At 37.9% G+C, this 23,465-nt stretch overlaps 3 protein-coding genes across 4 annotated transcripts; 1 reads left to right on the forward strand and 2 right to left on the reverse strand.

The window, feature by feature from the left end:
• Positions 1-530: 530 nt before the first annotated feature.
• On the reverse strand, positions 531-5,330 carry LOC113778595 (formin-like protein 6). Its single transcript, XM_027324048.1, has 4 exons — positions 3,502-5,330; positions 3,216-3,415; positions 1,974-2,215; positions 531-1,794 (listed from the first exon to the last, which is right to left on the reverse strand). Exons 1-4 carry the CDS (start codon positions 5,031-5,033, stop codon positions 997-999), a joined length of 2,772 nt encoding a protein of 923 aa, XP_027179849.1. The 5' UTR covers positions 5,034-5,330; the 3' UTR covers positions 531-996.
• A 5,706-nt stretch (positions 5,331-11,036) lies between these two features.
• LOC113778118 (glucan endo-1,3-beta-glucosidase 4) lies at positions 11,037-13,267 on the forward strand. The gene is made up of 4 exons (XM_027323396.1): positions 11,037-11,096; positions 11,250-11,407; positions 11,501-12,637; positions 12,907-13,267. The coding sequence occupies exons 2-4, from the start codon at positions 11,353-11,355 to the stop codon at positions 12,939-12,941; spliced, it is 1,227 nt and encodes a 408-aa protein (XP_027179197.1). The 5' UTR covers positions 11,037-11,096; positions 11,250-11,352; the 3' UTR covers positions 12,942-13,267.
• Positions 13,268-14,343: 1,076 nt separating this feature from the next.
• LOC113778640 lies at positions 14,344-15,962 on the reverse strand. Of its 2 annotated transcripts, none has more exons than XM_027324103.1 (5): positions 15,836-15,962; positions 15,227-15,292; positions 15,062-15,134; positions 14,729-14,794; positions 14,344-14,531 (listed from the first exon to the last, which is right to left on the reverse strand). In XM_027324103.1, exons 2-5 carry the CDS (start codon positions 15,256-15,258, stop codon positions 14,469-14,471), a joined length of 234 nt encoding a protein of 77 aa, XP_027179904.1. In that variant the 5' UTR covers positions 15,259-15,292; positions 15,836-15,962; the 3' UTR covers positions 14,344-14,468. The 2 variants fall into 2 exon arrangements, with proteins under 2 accessions (XP_027179904.1, XP_027179902.1); XM_027324101.1 differs by having other exon boundaries at positions 15,555-15,962.
• Between the last annotated feature and the right edge of the window lie 7,503 nt (positions 15,963-23,465).

Consider the following 23,465-nt stretch of genomic DNA (forward strand, 5'->3'; position numbering starts at 1 on the left):
ACGCCAAAAAAAAAAAAAGGAGTTAGGAAAGGACTAATGGAAGCTGGAATTCTCCTGCCCTAGATTCCGGAAAAATGTGCTTGGCCAACCAATACTGGTACCCTTTTCTAATTTATTAGTCTGATTTTTGTCCTCTTCATGTTTCACTTCGAGCAAGGTTGTTAACTGGGGTGACAACTAATTGCTCATATAGTCTGTCATAATTTTTCCATAGAGGGTTTGAGACTGTTTTGGCGGGTTGCATTTCCATTGCCGTCTTCATCTCTGTCTGTCATAATTTCCATTGCCATCTCCATGTCTGTCTGCTCTATCCTGCTTGCCAACTTCTGCTTAAATTGAAGGAATATACATAATCTAGAAGACATCATGACTCACGAGTTCACATTGTACGTTTCTGATACGAATTGACTGGGATAACAACTGCAATTTTACATCTAGTCAGTCCCTTTTCATGCTAAAGATATCGAATGCTTCTCCCCTATTTAACGTGGGCAGGCCGAAGTTAGGCAATTTAACTAGTCAGACAGAAGTACAGAAAGAATTTTCTTATGCTTGATTATTATGAAATCAAAACTGCGTTTATGTAATACTACCATTTTGCGTGGCATTTCGTTTTATGATTCTTTGAATATGTGTATACAATACAAAAATGTCTTACCTACTGGTATATGTGTTGGACAATAACTTAGGCTGTCCCTCCAGTCCTTTACCATCATCTCTTAAACTACTGAATTGCTTTGCGTTCGACTGCACTTGATACTGTATCATGTCATTGTATTGCACCTTATTTTGCTTCGGCTTTTGCTCAAGTCTTTTATTCTTATATTAAGGGTTGACTAGCAGATTGGTTGATCTTTCCCTGTCCATGCAATACTCATGAAGGCCCTTTTCATGCTGAATACAGCTGAAGTAATGAGATAATTCACACCTTATCTTCTTGGTCACTAGCTTGAACCCATAACATGTTGTCCTTTGCTGTGCTACCTTCTTCAAATCCTAAGGAGATGAGCTATCATCATCGGAGCTTCTATCTTGTCTTGCATTGTATCTGCTAAGGACTGGCAATGATGCAGTTGCAGGCATTCTGAATGATCTGCCTGTACCCATAACTATTGATCTATCCTGCAGTCTCCCAACTTCTTTGCATACGTTATCCAGAATAGAGAGAAAATCTCTTACAATCACAAAGATCCTGAAAGGATGGGCCTCTTCTTTCGCTGCATTGCCGTGAAAGTATTCTGTAACCTCCTTTACTAAGGACAAGGCCGTCTGCTCTTCATCCTTAATGAGGAGAATTTCCCCTTCTGCTTCTTCTAGAAACTTCTTCATTGATTCAAAAAATTTACCTTGCATGCTTGGTTTCTCATATTGTAAAACTAATCTAACTTTCTCAAGTCCAATTTCTAGCTTGGAGACATAACTGCTGAGAACATCTGAGTCCATTGCTGCTGCCTTTTTGACATTCCCAAGTTCCTTGCTAAGTCCCGCAACAACCTGCAGACCTTGCTTCTCAAAATCATCCTCTTTGACTTTCAGATTTGTTTTATGTGCAATATTTTCATTTGTTGGCTCAGAACCTGCACCTTCTGATCTAATAATTTCTTGGACCACAAAGTGAAGCAATGTTGTCTTCCCATCTGTTCCTTTTATGTCCACTAATTTTAGCAGAGTATCAAGTTTGAAGGCCCTGGCATCACCACGATTAGTTCCTACATTCATGCGATTTCCTGTCCTGAGGACAGCTTCAAGGAGTTTGAGGAATAGCCTGCTGTTCTTCAGTTCTTGACTTGCCTCCTGATAAATAATATGCATTATTCCACAAGTCGAAAAATTCTTAAAATGATATTATAACTATAACACTTGATAAACTAGCATTAGCAGTGGAAGTTGAATGCATTTTACATGATTGTTAGGAATAAAACGTCTAGTCTTGTCACCGCAGAAACCAACTCTAGTTGATTTGCAAATTGTACCTCTAGTGTTTGAAAGGATTTTCTCAAGTAGTTTACTTCCACATCAAAGTTTGCACGGTATAGCATGGCTTCCACTCTTTTGAAGGCAAATGGTACATCAAGAATAGCCTTGAGGAACCGCTCTGCTGACCCTAGTCTAGAGGATTCACCATCGTAGTTCTTGAGTTTTATTTCTTCCTCTTTGGTTGGAGCCATCTTGACCAAAGTCTCCAGAAGTTCAGGACCCAATCCTTCTGGATTGCCTGTTGCAATAAATACACACACCATATGACAAGGTAATGGAAAAACATGGGCTTTCCCAAAAAGTAGTTTCATGAATTAGGAACCATAATAAACCAAGTACAAAAATCTTGAATTGGGCATTTGGTTTTATACCTCCTGATTTCATTGCTAGGTATACTACGCCAGCATGAAACAGTGAAACTGTTGTGGGTTGCAGAGAGGAAGAAAATGGATAGAGCTGCTTCCACTCCCCAGCCCACACTCAGTTCTTTCAATTATTAGTATTTGATGGTGCATGTCATCAGCGTCACTCTTATGTCATTAGTTGTCCATTATTGTAACTAAGAAGGGAACCATTGTGCAGGTGGTGGTTCAGCAAATGGAGAAAAATGTTTAGTTCGTGTGTTTGTTTTCTCTGCATGTGTGTTGCATCCTGCTCTTCCCTCTCCCCATTTACTATTCGAAATAGGAATGCCCAAATGTCTGACAAGTTGTAGGTGAAGTTGCCACCAATCAAGCACATTGTTGTTTTAGATGGCACATACTTGATGAAGTATTTTGTTATTTGGATTTAATTGTGCTAAAAAGATTTAAATTAACAACTTACCAGATACTGGGGAGATAAGTGTAAAATGTAAAATTTGAAGTAGATAGGTACCATAAAGTATTACATTTGAAGCATAAGAAGATGACTGGGAGAATTGCTGTCTGATGACAACTAGTACTATTTAGGAGGATATGAATTATCTTATGGCAGAGTAGTAAACCAAAGGAGGGGGTAGTTTCTATCAAGTAAAAATAAGTAATTTCTATGAAGTGCATTTTAATATCCCTTCTTTTTGCAAATTACAATTGCCGAAAATTTTTCTGTTTTTAAATTTTAGACTAATAGAAGTAGTAATCAGGTCGCGTGGCTAATGATTTATTAGATATAGAAATGATAAATTAAATGAACTTCTTTCACATTCCTATGTTCTCCCAAAACTTTTGAGGATTCCCATTTGTTTCTAAGATACATACCATCTATAAGTGCTTCAGAAACCTCCTCCCTTGTCACATTCAGTGCTCTCAACAGTATCGCTATATTCTGTGATTTCTTTGGATCCAGTACTTTATTCTCCTGTTCAACTGGAGGGAGGACCGACTTCCTAGTGGCTTCTTTTGGAACTGAAGCAGCAGAATTACATCCAAAAAGAGACTCCATCATGTCCTCATTCAGTCTGCAAAGATAGAAAAATAAGTTTTTCTTGTCAGATAATAGTACTTAACTATTAGTACCCCTGTGTTCTGGATGCATCCACTTAACTGGAAGGAGCTAGATTTTAGTTGGTCCCACACTGTGGCTCGGTCTGAGGTTGCTCGCACTTTGTCCCAGTGCAAAGGTTTCAACTTGGGTCTCAGTCCATCCATGTCATCACCATCATGCCTCTCTGAAGAATTTGTACCATCATTAAATTCTTCTTCAGGTCCTAGTTTCTCAACTTCAGTTGTTTTTGGACTGGGGCTCCCAGATTTTCGCAGTTTTGGTTGTCTGGGAGCCACTGGAGGTGTGTGCATTGCTGGAGCAGCACTTTTTCGTGGTGTTGGAAGTAGCAGAGGAGGAGGAGGAGGAGGAGGAGGAGGAGGTGGTGGTGGTGGTAATGGGGCTTTGGATGTATCCTGGCCTTGGCTGCTTATTAGTTGGAGCCGGGCCATGTCTGGTGGTGGAGGTGGGGCTGAAAATTTTGGGCGTTTGGGAGCATATGGAATTGCTGGTTTGCTGAGCTCAAGCTGAGATAGCTGAGGTGGCTGTTCTAGATTAATTCGTGGTGGTGGCGGCGGCGGAGGTGGAGGAGGAGCTGGAGGCTGCTTGATTGAAGGTATGATGGCATGCCTACTAACATCAGGTGATGAAGCAAGAAGACGAGATTTTGGTGATGTTCTCTTGGAATGAGGAACAGAGCTATTGACATGAGTTTCAGCCCTGGACTGAGTCACCAGGCTAGTGTTATTGCTTCGTTGATTCTGACGGGAACCGGGAGTATAAGACCCTTCCTCGTTGCTCACAGACGAGCCCTGTGGGGTGTAAAAAGCGGTGTCATGACTCTCCTCATCAGATGATGACATGGGTGGTGGTGAATTTATGGCCGGAGGGGGCGGAGGTTTGGTTAACGGTGGCAAAGGTTGAAGGTCTGGGCTTGGCCTATAGCGATCGGATCTTTTGACTGAACTTAATTTTCTATAAGGTGAGCCATTTGGAGCATTGGTTTCGCTCACTGATGTTTGCGCTGAGGGCTCGACCGTCCCAATATACAGGAAAGTAGATGGGGGCAATCGCGACTCCTCGTTGATCGTCTGTGAATTCCCCCCAACCAGCTTCTGAGAATCATCAGGGTGTTTCGCCCTGTGCCTGTAGAGGTAGAATGCCAATGCTGACAACATCCCCAGCGTGACAATCCCAACTGAGATAGCAATTGCAACTTTCTTAGTCGGCTTGGACAACTGTGCCGGAGTGGCAACCGGATTAGGCACCGCCGTCGCATTTGCCGGTGCTTGCGGGGATGGTCGAGCCTGATCTGGTGTTGGGCCAGTGGGTACTTCAGGGAAAAAGGGCTGGTCTGGATTAGGAAACTCAGGGTTGGCTGGTGTGGGCGGTGGAGGCGAAGGCGGTGGTGGGACTGACTCCGGCGGGGGTGCTGAAGTCACTGGGTACAGGGGTTGGTGTAGAATTCTCCTCAGCTTTTCGCGTGCAATCAAATCTTGAGACACATGGCCTGCAGCGGATGCTTTGGGGGACTGGGTTGTGAAAGATGCAATCAGTGTTAGAGTCAAAAAGATGCTGATACGTCGAGCATTCATTATGATCCTATCTCTGGTTTCTTTAGTCTTCGCCAATTCATCTCTGATTTTTGTTTATCAACTCCCGGTGGTCACCAAGCTGGAGAGAGAAGTAGTGAGTCCGTAAAGAGAAGCTTCTCTTTGGCTGCAAGATCTGATGCTTGCTGTTAATGGTTTGATGTCAGCAGTAGCCGCTGTTTCCTTCTTTTTCCAACTGTGTACTAAAATTTCTTTACGTGCTGATAAAACTTGGAAATCAAACATTCCGTAAATTTGCAGTGGAATAAAAGAAATAAAAAACCCAAGAGGGAGATGAGTTTTCTTGAGGAACAGAATGCCACGTGGCGAAGAACAACTGACTTTATCAGTACTTTTGAGATTGAAGGACTATGATGGCCATGTCGTGTTGGGGCTAGAAAGACCGCGTTCAAGCCCTTTTTTGTCCGAAGCATATAATTTAGTACTACTACCTATTTTGTGGAGCTGAAAAGAGAACGTCCAAACTAGAGGATTTACTCCTCCTCCTCCTTGTTAAAAACGGTAATTGCACGTTGGCACCGTTTTCTTTTCTTTTCTTCTTTTTTTTTTTTGGAAACGATAACTGTTGTATAACCTAATTTATTCTATATTAAAGGGAGAGGGCGGAGCTAAGGAAATCCAAGAATAATTCAGAAGGAACTGAACTATTACCGGATCAGACGGATGCACTACGCATCTGGTTGAATTTTTTTGAACCCAAGCCACTTTAAATGTGACATTTGGTGGGAGGCAAGGTTCCACCAAATTTTAATGGCTGGGTGGCACCGTTTTCTTTTCTTCATGTTTGACGTTTGTCTCCCACCCCCACCAAGCTTTAATGGCTGGGTAGCACCGTTTTCTTTTCTTCATGTTTGCCGTTATAGTCGTACGTATGCCCTTCCGTCCCAAACTCTACCCTACCAACCTTTTTCTTACGTCCGTCTCATACAAGCTGTAATCTCACTACCGTGATCGTCCACGTGTCATATCCATAAATTTCATGGTACTCGTGACGGCTAGGATTCTACGCGGGTAGTTTACGTCAAATAGGGCAACAAATCTCTGTACTAATGATTAAGGCATGCACGTAATAAATTATTACTCCTACCATTAATTATCATGGCTGGCTGTAAGACCCAAGGAAATGAGATTTGATGTGCGTTTTATTGCAGGATTAGCGTTTTTTTTTTTCCTTATCTTTCCAAAATGTGACTCTGCCAGCAGTCACGTCTCCCTCCACTGACGAGTCTAGATTTCTAGCAGGGATTGGCGAAACGGCCCAAAGCACAAGTCCAGCGGCATATGCTTTTTTTTTTTTGTTTTTGGCATCCTGCTTTTCCTTTACACATCTTTTTCACTTTTTCTTGGATATATACATATATATATTGGCGTTTTTATTGTTTGGACAGTCCCGGTACTATCGTTTTCATCATAACAGGCACAGCCAAATAATAAATAAATCTACGGCAGAAACTAGACTAATACTTTGGTGGCCTACATTATATTGCTGTTTTCTTTCTTTTTTCCCCAAATTGCTTTCTGGCTTCTCTACCACAAAAAAAAAAAGAAAAAAAAATATTTTTTCTTCAGCCAACTTTTTGGTTGGGACCAATTCGTTCAAAGAAATAAAATACCAATTGAAGTATTGAATGGGCATAAAATGGCCGCATGGAGAGAATTATAAAATAAAAGCATTCATGATTAATTATACCGGTTATTTCTCATCATAGTCACTTCAACAAAAAGCTTTTAGTCTCACATAGTTGTTTCATTGGACTGCGTATTTGTCTCTGGAGTCGAATGATTAATTTCTCCACCAGAAAGGAATATGATCTATTAGTGTTTCTAACGACAGACTTCTTGCCTACACAAATTATTTCTACGCCACCAGTGCAAAAAATCTTGAACATTTTATTTTTTTTTTCCTTCTTTTTTTTAATAGAAGAACCAAGCCTAATGAGTAGAGTAGAGTAGTTAGTTGATAAAAAATTGTCGGTGTTGAGAAGCTGATTTTTTATTTCTATGCAAGGCCTAGGATCTTAGCTCTAAACTCTAAAAGCCCACCGCGACTGACTTTGTACCATGAATCAATGATGTGACCATTATTGGAGAACAGATTTAGATTGACAAAATAGCTAATTCACTTGACATGACGGTCGACGAAGATAGCATCCAGGAGGAAAAAGAGAGTAGTGATTATTAAACTATGGGATAATTTCATAAGCCTCCCTGAGATTTCTAGCAATTTCAAAGAGCTCCCTTGAATTTTTAAAAATTGCACCTATTCTCGCTAATTTAACGCTTTTGGTAACCAAACTTTAAGGCCCCGTTTGGCAAGTGAGTTTTTTTTATATTTGTCCAAAACTTTACTGTAACTTACTGTAGAAGTTTTTTAAAAAATTTGTGAAGTGTGTAAATTTTTTAATATTTTGAAATTTATAGTTTAAAAACTATGAGAATTTTTTTGTGGTTACTGTAGCTAAAGTTTTTAAAAAACTTGTAGCAGATAAACTTGACAAAAAAACTCAATTGCCAAACAAGTCCTAAATTTGATCAAAATTTTAAATGAATGCGCTAAAAGATCCACAGCTTATAAGGTTTGAATCACTTTCCAAAGCAGCTGTAACATATCTAACACAAATATAAGGAAAAAATGCGAATTTTTTAATACCATGTTTATTGTTGATAAGCAATTATGACAAAAAGTTCTATTACTATGATAGGTTATTTTAATGGTGACTTAGTGGAGATATATATATTTTTTAAATTTAAAAAAGAAAGGATTGCTATAATTCTTTTAGAATTTGTGGATTTTTAGATTGGTAAAACTATCATAGTCTGGAAGTAGTCTTTTGAGTAATTTCTTTTTGAACCAGTGTTTCTTTTGATACCAATAAAGAAAAAAGATCGACAAATAAAAATTAGATCACATTCAAAGTCATCAAAAAACAAAAAAGTCGCTAGTTCAACATTTAGTGGTCAGAATTTATATTTTATGGTTTTATTGGCAAAAATATAAACATGAGGAATAAGAAAGAGAAAGGAAAAAATATAATTATAAATCCCAATCTTTTATCTATTCATACCCAACAAGGTAAGTTTTATTAAGATGTTAAAACTAGTATTATCATTTTAGGCGAATAAGAAGGATGAGTACAATTTTTAAAACTTCAAGGAGCTCAGCAGAAATTTCTGAGATTATTGCTTTAGACTTTTCTTACGTCAATTTTCTTAAGTTAGAGCCCTTTTTCTTCTTTGTCTTATACCGTTGCGCCATTAAGGCCTTGTTTAACCATGAAAGAACCTTAAATAAATGATGTTCCCAGAGCTTAGGATCCAGTCTCCGGATTTCCCACAAGGGCCACAACGCTGTTAGTAACAAAGTATATCAGACACGATACTGTATTTTTACTGATGTTCTTTGCTTCAGGTGCAACGAGACAAGTGGAACGTTGCGGAAAAGGGGAAAACAAGTGTGCTTTTACTTTATGAATGAATGCCTTTGTGGGCAACTTTCATCCTGAGTTCATACACTACTGTTATTATGCGACAAATGTTCTTTCTGTACTCCCACCATAGATTTATCTTAACCTGTAGTGCTCTTGTATCTTAAATTCTTAAAGCACTCCAATAGAGGGTTGAAGATGCAGCAGCATGTTAATTTGTCCCCCCTGCACCACCAAAGCTAATGATATGCAATTGAAACAAAACTACTGTCGCAACAGGATTTTGTATTACGAGGTCAAGGAGGCACTTGACAACAGTGGTGTAGGAGAAGTTAGTAATTAAAATTCCTGTATTGCTCTTAATTCCTTTTTTGAAGTTTTTATGTAATTTATTTGTCAGTTGTCACTGCCGTTCTTTTTCTACTTTATTTGGAGATCGTAACAAATACTACTTGCTACTTTTTGAGGTACTAATATATAATCCGTGTTTTTCTCCTTAAAGTTTATTGAGCTTGTTAAGGATAGCATACTGGAATAGTGATGAAAATTCCATTATCGTCCTGCACGTCAAGCATCTACTTTGCTTCAGCAGCGTATATAATCATCAACGGCAGGCAGATGCAAAATAGCTGCTGCTCGTGCTCGATTACCTTTTCTGTTTGATCTGCACTAAGAATCGGCTGGCTTTGAGCATAGGACTGTACTTGCCTTCATCATCCGTAACAAATATTAGGCCCTGCTTGATGACCACATTCAATACTTAAATCTAGTGAATTCAAATCTTAACATGGTTAGGCGCGTTTGATAATAAAATGATTAATAACAAAAAAGTCTCCTGTGATACACCTAATGCACAGAAAAGCTCCCCGTGGTTTCAAAACATACAAAATAATACCTCATATTTTGAACTAAATTGTAAACTAATAGAATCCGGTAAATTTAACGGAATCCGGTAAGTTTAACTGCCAAAATCGTCATTTTCGTTAAGTTTAACGAATTTTGTTAATTTATAATTTAGTTCAAAACATGAGATGTCGTTTTTTATGTTTTGAAACCACGGGGGGTTTTTTCATTTTAACCCTAATAAAAAATTAAACATCTGATTTAATTAAGTGGCGCTGAATTTTTTGGGTAAAACTTATTTCAAAAAATAAGTGATAAGTTACTTTTTGTTCAGAGACCATTCGAAACGTAACAACATAGCCCTACAGAAATTAAAGAGGAAAAGTTATGTGCTCTGGGATCTGGATGCAGCAAAAGATGAGATTCAAAAAAACGGTAAAAGCGAGGTTACTACTAGGATGTGTTTTGTCCTGGAGTGGACAATACGAAACCTTTGAATCCCCTTTGTACAAATTAGAATAATTCCAGGGAAAAAGAAAGGGCAGTTCCAACTCGCACGGCAAACACGCCTTTGGCAATTGCTTCTTCTCAGGATTCAATCAGTATCGTCCCAGGACTCGTTACCGCATTTTATGCAAAGCCTGGAGAACTTCCCCAGGCACAAAACCTGTGCATGGGATGGAATGGAATGGAATCAATTATATCACCTTTCAAGTTTCAACAACGATTTCATGTTTCTTCCTACATTCTACTCACCAAACACGCATTCCACACTTACTCCATTGAAAAAAACTGATGACCACCCAACATTTCTGAATTTTCTCTCTGTTCCTGTGCAAAAAAAAAAAAAAAAAGGTTTGAAACGCATAAATCAATTTGGTTGTAGCGCTCATTCAGGAGCGCAAGTACACGGATCCACAGTTGTTGAAGTGTGGTTTTTTCCGTCGGAGCTTTTTGAATTTTAAATCAACTGCTCTGCTAGTACAAGCGCAACTGCGAAAGGATCCGAATCTGAAAAATAGCACCAGGAAGCTCTCTGTAGGCTGTTTCTTTTTTACAAAAAAAAAAGGGGTCCAGGATGTTGAGAGATGTCACTCAGGTTGGCACAGAAGTCCATTTGGGCCCACGAGAGGTTAGCTGTCAACTGGCTCAGTAGTCCCATCCCATCTTTACTGATGCCCTTTCCGAGGACCCAATTCTTCAATTCACAGTTTTGGCCCAAACGGTTTATCCATTTGAGCATCCAAGAGCCGGGGGGAAATGGTTGGACTTTTCTAACCCCTTTGTTCATTGTGGCCTCGTGATCATTTGATGCTCCCCACTGGTTCGCAAGTCGCAGCTACCAAGGACAACAGACAGCTGGATTCCGAGACTAAAATCACTCTATAGTCGGATGGAAAAATAATGAAGAAAAGAAAAGCTAAAATGGTCTGTAAAAATATCAAGGACTGTGCAGAAATTAAATCCTTAATGTAATAATTGGACCAAATGTTATGTTAGCAATCAATTGGTGGGGTCAAATAATCAAGAATGAAATAACAATCCATTGGCTTGATGCTACCCAGATTAGAACCGTATCAAGGTATGCACTTCCCACGCCCAATGCATGTGGTCTTGTCCCAGTATTCCACACCACGACTCACCTTTTGCCACCTCCGACGCTACTTAAAAAATCTTCTGCTGCTCCTCGTACCGATTCTCTCTTCAATCTTCAATCGAGAGAATACTGCGGTTGAAAATTTTGGTTACTCTTTTTAAGTCCGATTCCACTTCCAAGGTACACTCTCATTTTAAGTTCTACCCTCCAGTGCTTTTATGCAGGTAACTGCTCCGGTCACACTTTTAAGAATTAGGACCACATTAAATTAGCTATTAATAAATCTCATTGTGGTTATGATAATATTTTATTATTCTACTTCGATCTTTGTAGGCCAAAAATCTTTGAGCCTGAGAAAGCAGGCTTCCTACTTCTTGGTCTTCCAGGAGCTGGAGTCACTTCTTTGGTTGCACATTCTACTCTCTTTTGCTGAGAGATGATCCAAATGCTGAGGCTTTTCTACTTGTTCTTCATCTCTTTTGCTCTATTTGGTAAGCGCCAGTCATCTTCCATCCAAGTACATCACATAAATGTGCCGAATGTCTCGATATTGAAGATGTAAAAAAAAATTATTTTCGTTGCAGCATCAGGTCAAGAATCATCAGTTGAGCTATTAAAGCTCTATGACCACTCAATCCCGGTGAGTCGAGAGGCTTTATCTCAGACAGCTGCTGTGGTGCCAAATGAGCAACTCAGAGAGGTTTCCAGCAGCATTCTCATGGCTGAAAGTTGGACCAGGGCACATGTTCTGGCTCACTACCCTCGCATTAACATTACCACCATTGTTGTTGGTCACACTCTCCTCTGCGGGAAAGGCCTAGAGGAATACTTGACTTTGATTTTGCCATCATTAAAGAACATCCACTACACTCTTACCAGGTGGGGTTTGCATCAAGAAATCAAAGTCTCTGCTTCTTTCTCTTCCAGCTGTATGCACCCAAATGCGGGAACATTCAGGTCTGACATAGCAGAAACACATATTAAACCCCTGCTAAGCTTCTTGCAGCACATCAATTCACCTTATTTAGCGAACCCACCGTCACACTTTCCCACATTGTCAGATAATGCCAACATTTTGCTCGACTCCCACTTAGAGGCCATGGAAAATCTTGGCTTTTTCAACCTAAAGAAAGTCCATGTTATAGTCAAGGAGGCAAAAGAACCAAAGCCCACAGGCAGAAAGCTTACCTTCATTCTTGATAACACAAAGACTATAGAACCATTCCCAGCAAGACCATCCCCATTAGCCCCAGCCGTTGCCCCTGTGGGTTCCTCTGCCCCATCACATGCTGCCGAAAGCCCACTTCCTCCATGGCCTGGAAAGGTTTCGCCTCCACCATTGTCCTTCCCCGTTTCTCCTGAACTTCCTCCAGTGATTAATCCTGCCTACCCTCCTTATGGTCTTCATTTACCTCCCTGTAATCCATCTGGTGGTGGAGGTAGTGGTGCAGTGGCTGCACCAGTGGCAAGTGTGAGGAGGGGGCTTTGGTGTGTGGCAAAACCGAGTGTGCCACCAGAGACATTGCAAGATGCTCTAGACTATGCTTGTGGTGAAGGAGGTGCTGATTGTGAAGCCATTAGGCCTCGTGGGAGTTGTTATTATCCTAATACTGTTACGGCTCATGCTTCTTATGCTTTCAATAGTTACTGGCAGAAAACCAAGAAGAATGGTGGGACTTGTGGATTTGGAGGAACAGCTATGCTTATCGACTCTGACCCGAGTAAGGATCTTCCCCTTGTATACTCGTATCTGATAATCTAAGAGTACAAATCTTTTATTGAACTTGTTAAGGTTAAATGCATTTCTTTGCAAGACGCATATAATACTCAGTTTAAAACTCCTCACAACACAATATTTAGTACCACTTTCTTTGCGCCATATTTTGTAATCTTTCTAAAGTATTCACGAATTGCTAGATCTTTATTTTACCAAAAACAAAAAAAAAAAAGTATTCATGAATTGCAATTGATACTCGAGTGCATATTGCAGGCTATCGCCATTGCCGATTCATTCTTGCCCAGTGAGATCTGTAGAAGTTGGGGAAGCACACTGCTTGGGTTCAGTGAGTTTTGTTCCATGTAGATTTCGGATCAAGGTAATCGTTATGTTGTAGTCTTTTTCTAGTACTGAAAAATGTGGGTTGTGGAAATTTTGCTTACCTCTTTCTTGTCATGTGGGGGCACCCAAGGCGAAAGCAAGGCTCTTTATTACCTTTTATGTAGGCTTGATCGTATGCTAGCCTTGTAGTAATTAAGAAATATTCCTTGCTTTACCGCCTTTTTGTATTCCGTTAAGAATCCTAAATGCCCTATTTCTAATCTGAGTTATACACGAAATTCACTTATGTGCATATTTGGAAGAAAAATCAAATTATATCCAAATGAACTATCAATTGGTCTTTGGTGCTGGAATTTGAGCCTTCAAACCCCAGTTGTGGGGATCTCTCGGTCTCCGGTTTCTTGGTGGAAAAAAGAAACAAAACTACGTACAAGTCAAGCTAAATTAGATGCTCCAGGCATTTTTTTTATAACAAAACATATTTCAGTAACGGATTGCTGAAAATCGTCCAGCACGATTGATATATATCGTTACCCTAATGGCAAAGAAAACATGCAATTGATATATATCGTTACCCTAATGGCAAAGATACATCACCAAAAATCTAATTAAATCTGCAGTTTTAAAGAAAACATGCACTAAAATTGTAAATCTGTAATTTAACAGATACAAAAGATCTGAGAAATTAAGAACAAATCTAAAAAGTATCATCAGTTTTAAAATCATCTCCTCGTAGAATAAATTGTTGCAACCCACTCTGTGCATGTTGCAATCGTCAAATCTATTAATCAACAGTTGTAAACTCCAACAAAGCTTATAATATATGTTGACATAGATTCAAATCTGAAATAAATTCAGATATGACAATCAGATTTGAAGTAAATTCAAATTTAAACAACGGAATAAGGAAAAATAACACAAAATCTCACTAGGAACTCCTAGGAGAACAAAAATTTTCACTAGGAACGCAATCTGCTCTCAAGTCTTGTGTGTTACAATTTGCAATTTACAGGAAAGCTATCAACTTCATTCTAGGATATTTCATCATAGAAACTTCATTCTAGGACATTTCATGGCAGGAGGATCAGAGATCATTTGAACAGTTTAACTGACTTGTGGGAAGAAGAACCATTGCGGTATTGAGAATTTTGCCGCCAGATTAATATATCATCGCCGCGCATGTTAAGCAGAAAAGACTCGTATATTATAGCTTCGGATCAGCCAACTTTGTCGAACATGCACATCATCCTCAACACTTGTTTCCATTTTGTATCCAATAAACACAAAACACAAATTGAACTTTGACAGTCACGGAAGCATTTGAAAAAAAACCCCGGAAGCATCAATATAGTTGAGTTACAAAGAAGCTCGAATTAAGATGGCGAGGTGAATTGCATATTAATTCAAGATAATCAATGTACTACATTTACAGACACGTTTAGTTAACCAATCAGAGAGTTGAAATCTAAATTCCTGTTTGCCAGCGGTTACACTCAATGATGCTTTTTGGCAAGGCCATTCTCCTTGTCACTCTGCACAAAATTTCCCTCTGCATTCTGCAAAATGGAAGAATCAAATACAGATTCTTGACACTAAAACAAAACATTGATACTGAGAATGACATGCCATTCGGACAAGTCATAGAAGTGGAGTTATACTCCATATAAGATCAGTATTTTACAGGAGCCATATAGTTGCATCACTTCTGATGAAAAATTTTTAGTACAAGTATCTGAGGGCAGCTGAAACATACCTTATGACTCGGACCTTGAGCCGACCACAATTCGTAGAATTTGCGCATTAGCGTTTGTTCCTCCACCTATAAACCAAAAATATGGGACTAAAAGTTTTCGGGAACCATTGATGAGAAATGCTACTATATGGACCATATATCTATAGTAGATGACTTTGGAAATGAATAAGATATGACTATTGAGCCTTCTCTAGAAGCTAATTCTCACCCTGTAGTCAGTTGCCATTCTCAAGAATAACAATTCAAATGTAGCCATCAGAAAGAACACAAAACCACATGGGGAGAAATAAAAGAGAAAAGCACAAACAACACAGAAAGATTAAGAAAGAGGACCTGAAGTTTATGCAATTCATGTAACATTGACCTATGGGCATCCCTAAGGAGCTCATTCTGCTTCTCCAAGTGCCTGCACCAAAGCAGAATCAGAAAGTAGGCCAAAATCACAACTGGGATAATTTTGCAACTCACACTCATTTTATTAACACGAGGAAATTCGACCTTTGCAGCTCTCCTGTGTTTTTAGGGTCCATCGCAAGGACGATTAAACCGTTTTGATCTTGTAATCTGCACATATATACAAAGCCAATGTCAATGAGTTGAAAAGGTAAAAGCTCACAAGGAAATCAACAAAGTTTCATCAAGTTGTCATGATGATGGTAGTTGAATTTCAAGATCACGAAGCTCATCCACGTTTCACCGAGGACACCAGGAGCGTGAACTGAATTCATAGCTTCCGCAAAATCTACTCATAAATAATTCTAACAAGTGCTTTGATATTTGTTGACAAAATCTAGAATCCTTTTATGGATCTCAACATTTTACTTACAAAAAAAAATGACTGAAAATCACGACATGCTTAAGCCACAGACACATTGTGACAAATGTACGAATCCCTAAAATCAAGAAAGCGGGCCATCTTTATATTTGTTTCTCTTATTTTTCTAATAATTTGTACTTCCTAAAAACCACCAGTAACAAGTACAGCTGTCAAATTAGCTTCACTGGGGCATTACTACAAGCGGTTGACGTTCGAAGCACAATTTTTCAGTCCATGAACCAGTAAAAGTGAGCACCATCATTCAAGTCTAAGACACATTACACACATACTTAAATCACGGCAACGAAATTCTGAGAGAAAAGAATTGCTGGGAGCTAGTCATAAATGAAGAAAAATTTGAGAGAGGAACGAGAGCTGCGTATTGCCATTCGTAGCATACGGGACGGGACACCATGCTGCTTTCATGCAGATTTCTGACGGTAATGAAATGAAGGATTGGAAACATATATTTTCTGAGGCTCAGAATGTGGTAGGCCCAAGCAGCCAATCTAATGAAAGTTCTGGGCTCTCTTGTACTGGCTAGTTTTATTTTGGCCCAGCGTGGGTTTTTGTTGTACAGATTGACTCTCTACTTAGCTTTATGCCTGTGGCTCCCGGAATGGGTCCTGATGATATGTTAAGAACCACTGCCAAAACAAATACGTCCAAAGTCAACATTAGCCAATTGACTGTGAGGTGAGGTTAATAGTTCTCATTTTCAGGGCCTAGAGTCTCCTTAGAGTTTCTTTTCACAAATATGTTTTTCATGCTTCATAAACTTTTGTTTTGTTTTTTGGTTTTCTGGCCCAATGAGGATGATGATAAGCAGATAATGCAAGCTAATTCAAAACCGCCAAATGGAAGCCGGGGGTTCCTTTCAATTTTTCTTTACATTTTCTTTCCCATCATAAATTTTTTTTTTGGGAGGGGGAGGGGGGAGAGGGAAAGTGTGTTTTGGCAAATTGGAGCTAGGAAAAGATCATTAAATCTGCTGCTGCGGCGGCGGCGGCCTCGCTGGATCAGAAAGTATGGTGGACGAAATTCACTGTTTCATCATCATTGGCATAAAATGATGGTGAGTGAAAGTGGTCCTTCAAATTCACTCTTTGCATTTTAATACTACTCCTAGTAGTAAAGTATACATACATGCATCAAATTATTCTGCAAAATCTCTACCTCTGGTTGGTTACCATATAATAAAGGAAGAAGCTCTGTTTGCATCAATCGTAATTCAGTCCTAAAGCATTGACATCTATCTAACTTCACCGCTCTATTTCATGCCTTCCCACCATCGACGAGTTGTTGTTTTTTTTTGTTTTTTAACTAACATCATAACGTTGATAAGTGAACCATTTTGGGTAAAACATGCACTTCTTCAAAAAGGAAAACATGATGCTGTGTAGCAATCTGTTAAAGTCTATAGGCAAGAGCAAAAGGGTATGAGAAATAAGATTGATTTCTTCAGTTTTACTAACTGGGAAAGCGTAATTGTTGCTACATTCACCGGATGGGATATAATCACATGAACCAAGAATATACTCCAAACAAGGACATATCCATGCATACAAATCTGACGCTGCGTAGGACCTCCTTGTTGCCTCTGATCTATGAGAATATAATCTAATCCAGACGGATATTGGATTCATTCATTCATTCATCTCACCTTTCAACAAATTCTTTGTCTGCCTTCTGTTTCTTATTCTTATTGGCCGACCACTTCTTTAAGCTTTTCTACCACCAAAAGGGGGAAAATTTTAAAATAAAATAAAATAAAAATATTGAAGAAGAAGAAAGAAAGGCTAACTACTTCTCTAAATTCCAAAGGAAAGAAAAAAGGGGTTCACCGCCTAATTCTTTTAAAGAAACCCCCAATAAAGCATTTCTACAATTTCCCCCAAACTAAGCAACTTATCAGTGAATTTGGTCTCCCTGTCCTACCAAAAGGTCTTTTGGATTTCAATGAAACGTTCGAACGTGTCTGTAACTTTATTAAAGATTCTCTCTCTCTCTTTCTTTTCTTTTTTTTCGCTTGCTTTGATCATGATATTATTTTATCTTTTGGAAATGCAGAAAAATTATTACTTTTGGAATTTAAATACTAGACTAAGGTATCACTTTAAAAGCAAGCTAACATCTCTGAAGTGAGTCGTTACTGTGACTGGAAAGGTGAAGGCGGCTGATACTTTTGCAAATGAATGCGCAAACCAGAATCGATCACGCCATGGGGGGTCAAGACCTCAGAAACATCAAGAAGGTCAATGATTATTGATTAGTAGTAGTAGTATATGCTTTTTTCCCGGACTGAAATATGATAGTAGTAGATTTTATAGGATGCATGTGAAATCAATCTTATTCAATCTCATTGGTTCTTTAGGAGGAACACAGACTAGAATGATTATTCATTGGCCCGCTGCTGGATTAGATTTAGCCATCGCAACTGAGTATAACATGAGAATCTGTGTCCATGTGATCCACTTAATACTAACTAGTATACTACTAACAAGAATCAGCATCTTTTTCTGTCAAAACTTTTCGGTCTCAGTAGTTTCTTTCTGGGGCGGGTCGACTGTGCCGTCTTTATTCAACTTGACAGTTGAGAGGAAAATTTAAAAAAATATAATACTAATTTTTTCCTAACCGCAACAAACCTTAAATCAGCTGTCTTTGAAAGTTAATATGAAATCAAAAAAATTGTATCAGGAGTCGCTCTGAATAGCTGAGCTAGTAAGAATTCAAGAGCAAGTGCATGCCCCTAAGGCTGCAAACGGCTCGAATCCGAACTTGACTTGAGTTCGTGAACATCGAGTTCGAGTCGATATTGAGTTAACCAAGTCAAATTCTAGTTTAAAAATATTAAACTTGTTAATTCATGAGTCGGCTCGAATTCAATTATATATATATATAAAATAAAATAATTATTTTTATTTTTTTAAGCTCGAGCTAGACTCAAATTTGAGTCGAGTTCGAACTTTACATTTTGAATTCGTCGAACTTCATAAACTTAGGTTGAGACTCGACTCGATTATGTTAAAATTCGACTCAGTTCATCTCGTTGGCTCCCCTACGTGCCCCCGCCAAGTAACTAAAATAAATAAAAGCCAAGTGTGTTGAGGGAGTCGGGGTGAGTGAAAATTTATGGCAGTGAAGGAAGAATTGGACAATTCTCGAGAAGCTTGTGAATTGCTGGGCCACATGTTACTTTTGAATTCGACCATCTATGTATACTTTTCCAGAAACACATTAATGCATTTGGGTAGCTTTTCTTTTTCGTCAAATTAGTCAAATACTATGCATGCATTTGGGTGGCTTTCCTTACTTGTCAAATTAGTAAAATACTATGCACGAATTTATATTTTAAATTACTATAGTATTTTATATATTATAGTATATAAAAGCATACGGCAATTGCTAAAAAAAATTCAAAGACGTGTATGTTAACATGCTTTAGAAAAAACTTCATGAACACAAAGTGCACTTTTTAATTTTGATATTTTGAATAAGTTGAAACCTATTTTTTTTTATTTGTTGTCTGTAAATATCTTATGACAATTTCAATAAAATTAATTAATTGATAACATTTTACATGATAGAGTAATTATAAACCTATTTACCGATTTCCAACAAAAGATATTGTGTTATAGCCATATGTCAAATTTTATAATATAATAAATAAATTAAAACTAGTTCGTTCCCCTGTATTTTAGAAAAAAATTTCTTTCTCCAATCTTGCACCCCTAAAATTATTGAGTATATTTAGGTTAGGTGTCTTGTACTTGAATCCGTATTTTACCTCCAAATTGAAGAGATAAATTTTGAAGAAAAATAAAATTTCCCAAAACTTGGAATTTGCAAATATTTTTTTTTACATTTTTCAAACATACTTGCTTTTGCATTTGTCAAAATAAAAGCACCATGTTTAGTTATTTTTAGTATAAGTTTGGATTCAATGGTGTCAACGTTTCGAAAGAAAACTTCTTTAGTTGAATCTATATTCAACCTCCAATTTGAAAAGATAATTTTGAAGCAAAAAGAAAAAAAAACCATAGCTTGCTATTTGGTTTAACATTTTTAGAATACACTTAACTTTACTTTCCATAACATGGAAGTCATATAAAACTAGAAGTCAATCACAATGGTGGTAAGTATTAGCATATGAAAAATGCAAAAGAAAATTTGATAGTATCTTATAATATCCCTAGTAACCATATGGCGAAATAAAAAATATTTGGAATATAAAAATGACATAGTAGTGTTGCATACTTATATATGAAGAAAAGAACAAAAATATACAAAACAATCAACAATGCCTAAAACTATTCTTAGTGGTTGAGTTTCATGCTCTTATTTATATCTACCAAGAGCCAAATTTGGATTAGATATATACAAAAACTAAATACGTATGATTTAGAATCAAACATTCTATATCTTTTCCTTAAACTATATTGTCATGTATTTGTTATTTTTGGTGGGACTAGTGTTGTTTTTATTATTATTTTTCATCAAAAATAAAAATTTTGCATTAAATTTTTCACGTTAAAGCCCCATCGCGATATTGTTTTTAATTTAGACTTCATGAAAGGTACAACTCTTGATTTTTTAAAATCCATAACCGATGAATGTTATTTATTTTGTATTTCCTATACAATTTGACTATTTTAGTTAGTATTACTAAGTTGAACGGTAAAATATTATTATTTAATTTTTTTATTTTAAATAGGGGTGGTGATGTTTTTAATTTATTGATCCACTCGTGAATAAATTTCAAGCCAAATTCTCGTATTAGTGGAACCACTTTTTACTTCTTTTAAATTCAAAAGGCATGAAATGATTTTCAAGAATTAAAAAAGATTCAATATTTTATAAAAAGAGAATTGGGAGTTGGACTTGCTAAAAATCCTTTTTGCATTTTATATAGATTTTCTGTCTAGGATTTAAAAGCATCCACGAGTGCATTCACTGCAACATGTGATGGGATGTGGGAACTGCTGCATTTATGGTGTAAGAGAAGCAGTTGTTTTGACCGAGTCCGAAAGGATATCCGACCAAACAGAATCTTTCTTAATGCAAAAAGGTAACCCGAAACAAATTAAATAAATCATTAAGCTTAGGTGGATATCCAACATGTCATTCAAATTTATGTCAGCTTATTAAGCTGATCTAACTTAACAAATTAAATAAATCATTTTTTTTGGTAACCCGAAACAAGTCCCGACTCGAACTCTTACGATCCGAGCTGACACATCAAACTGGAGGAGTGCGCCACTGCCCCATGCAGCGACCCTCTCACAAGGGTGGTCCAGCGGTAAGCGGACTCTTAAGAACTTTTGTGATTTTCGGTTCGAATCTTACCCTGGATTTGAACCCTCGTGACTTGTCTGAGGTCACTGCGTGGGGCCGTGACGCACTCCTCTTGTTCAGTGTGTCGGCTCAGATATTAAGGATTCAAGTCGGGACATGTTATGGATTTTAAAAAAAAATTAGAACCAAAGTTTCCTCTGCTCTGCGGGGGATCATTGACAGATCCTCTGCATGCAAAAACTAGGAAATGTCTCAGCTGACTGAACATTGGATTCCTAAAGCAAAGCAAAGAAATAAAGAGGGCAGTAGTAGCTTATACACTACTATATGCCTTTTTTTTTTCCTTCATACTGTATATAAATATTTTGGCATTAATAATTACTAGTTAGTGTGTTTGGATACAACTTTATTTGTAAAAATTTTTTTTTTGATTACATCACAAATATATTTTTCAATCTTTTTTTTAAAATTTTTATAATCATCTTTTTTATCTCATATAAATTACATTAAAAAAATATATATTTTTTTAAAATATTATTTCAAATAATATCCTATTCAAACACACCCCGTTGAAAAATGTGTTGAAAGAAATAGAATATTGGTGCAAATTTTGTCGTAATGGTTTTTTTTTTTAATGGATTTGTGGTGACATTGTGGGGGAGGGGAGGGGATTGGAATTGGACTGTGGACTCCGAAACAAGGCATGTGAGGCTGAGGGAATGAATGAATCTAGAGAGCGGACAAAAGAAAATGGTTGTGGTCACAAAATGTCCACCAGGCGAATGGGGAATGGGGGGAGATTGTTCAATTTGATTGGACGGCTCAATCCAATATTATATCCACCAACCAACTTTTTTTCTTCTTACTGTTACTGTTAGGATTCCCTCGCTATCGCAACACCGTGGCTCTTCAGGTTTCTCAAGACTCGCTTCTTGATCGTACTGTAAAATTCTTGAACCAAGAAAGAAGAAATGAACTTTGGGAGTTGGGACGATGAAAATACAACTCCTTGTCATCCAATTCAACACTCCCAGCAAACAAACGGAATATTGAAATGGATTAAAACAAAACTAAGGGGGCGGGGGGCAAAAGTACCGGTTGCGGGGCTGTACCGGTTTTACCCCTAAATAAATACCCCTTCAAATTCAGAAGCCATGAGTGACCCATGTGATGTGACCCGCAAATGACCGCCGCTACACTTTAATCCCCATCAGCCCAAAATTTTTTATTTTTAAAAAATAATTTCCTTGTAAAAGCTTGCTAAAAGTTGTTCTCACTTTTAAAGGGAGCTTCTATTCATAAACCTAAATATTACAAGAACAGTTTCTACCATGAACAAAAAAAAAGATTTGGACATAAAAGCTCGAGTAATTTAATTTTAGCCCACAAGTCATTTTGGGCGGTTCCCACACCAGCGGTAAGACCCTAACATAACAAAAATTTGCAAGGAAAGTCAATGAATGTTAGGCACTTGCGACCCGGACCAGATTATTCTCTGAGCTTTTAGGCTCACATTACTACTTTAGTCGTTGGACAAGCTTTTATAAGCCGATTGATCATATATCATATATGTTATATATATATATATATATATATATATATATGATGGTGTCATTGGATCCATTAATCCCTCCAAGCAATTCGAACTTAAAAAGTAAGTATGGCTCAAAATCACATTAAAAGAAGCTATGAGTCAAAACTCAAAAGACGTGTAACCAAGATCATTCACCGTTTGACCAAAAAAGATCACTCACCGAGATCCAGTGAACGCAGTTTTAAATGCTTGAAAAGCGGAACTGAAGGCCCGTGTCACTATATGATTTAGACCTCAACTATACTCCTTACGGACCCGCGGCTCGGGAGAGGAGGTCCCACTCCACACCGAACACGTTAACAGAAGGTCGCCATACCCTAAGGAGGGGAAGCGGACCGCTCGAGCTACCCCGCGGGGGCAAAAACCAGCCACGTAGAGTGGCAAGTTGTGAGAGGCAGAAGTTAAACTCCTGACCTCCAGCATCCCCAAGGAAGGGGATGACCACTGGACCAAATGGCCAGTGGCAGACCTCAACTATACTGTGTAACGAGTTTTACAAAAAATCAATTAGGGGACGATGCAGATTATGTGGTCATGTACGTTGTATGCTATAGTAACACAAAAGCCTACTCTTAAATGTGTCCAACATTTTATTTGATTGAATAATGAATTATTTATCAAAATTTATTTATGTGCATTTTGGTACATTTTTATTCACTTTTTTTTTTAGTTTATATACATTGGATACCAAGGTGTTAAAATATTTTCTTTAAAAAAATATTTCAAATAATCCATGGCTAGGGCGGGAGGTACTAAAAAAATATGAGACGGGAGGTACTAAGTCGTATCAAAGGCGGAGACGATCAACTGTTAGTTCAAGGACAAGAAGTTTGATATTTCGTAAAAAGGGCCTCGAGTTATAATAATGTTTGATTCCGGATTAATCAGAATCCAATATGGTGGTCAGTGGTCACCGAATACGAAGGAGTTTGCACCCAAAAAAAAAAAAAAAAAAATCAAAGGCCGAGAGAGGCAGGCGGATCAGTCGTTTTCTAAGTTTTACTTTCACTAAATTTGAGTAAAGCACT

The sequence above is a fragment of the Coffea eugenioides genome, chromosome 7, assembly GCF_003713205.1.
Source record: "Coffea eugenioides isolate CCC68of chromosome 7, Ceug_1.0, whole genome shotgun sequence".
Classification (NCBI taxonomy): domain Eukaryota; kingdom Viridiplantae; phylum Streptophyta; class Magnoliopsida; order Gentianales; family Rubiaceae; genus Coffea; species Coffea eugenioides.

What these genes read in the sequence shown, in the direction of transcription:
- LOC113778595 (XM_027324048.1), bottom strand. Translation starts at nt 5,033, where the DNA reads ATGAATGCTCGACGTATCAGCATCTTTTTGACTCTAACACTGATTGCA. An exon ending in CTAAAATCTAGCTCCTTCCA is followed by an intron (nt 3,416 to 3,501) that starts GTTAAGTGGATG and finishes CTATCTTTGCAG; the next exon opens with ACTGAATGAGGACATGATGG. An exon ending in TTCTGAAGCACTTATAGATG is followed by an intron (nt 2,216 to 3,215) that starts GTATGTATCTTA and finishes TTATTGCAACAG; the next exon opens with GCAATCCAGAAGGATTGGGT.
- LOC113778118 (XM_027323396.1), top strand. Translation starts at nt 11,353, where the DNA reads ATGATCCAAATGCTGAGGCTTTTCTACTTGTTCTTCATCTCTTTTGCT. An exon ending in CATCTCTTTTGCTCTATTTG is followed by an intron (nt 11,408 to 11,500) that starts GTAAGCGCCAGT and finishes TTTTCGTTGCAG; the next exon opens with CATCAGGTCAAGAATCATCA. An exon ending in GCTTATCGACTCTGACCCGA is followed by an intron (nt 12,638 to 12,906) that starts GTAAGGATCTTC and finishes TGCATATTGCAG; the next exon opens with GCTATCGCCATTGCCGATTC.
- LOC113778640 (XM_027324101.1), bottom strand. Translation starts at nt 15,601, where the DNA reads ATGTGTCTGTGGCTTAAGCATGTCGTGATTTTCAGTCATTTTTTTTT. An exon ending in ATTTTCAGTCATTTTTTTTT is followed by an intron (nt 15,293 to 15,554) that starts GTAAGTAAAATG and finishes ATATATGTGCAG; the next exon opens with ATTACAAGATCAAAACGGTT. An exon ending in AACACAGGAGAGCTGCAAAG is followed by an intron (nt 15,135 to 15,226) that starts GTCGAATTTCCT and finishes GCTTTGGTGCAG; the next exon opens with GCACTTGGAGAAGCAGAATG.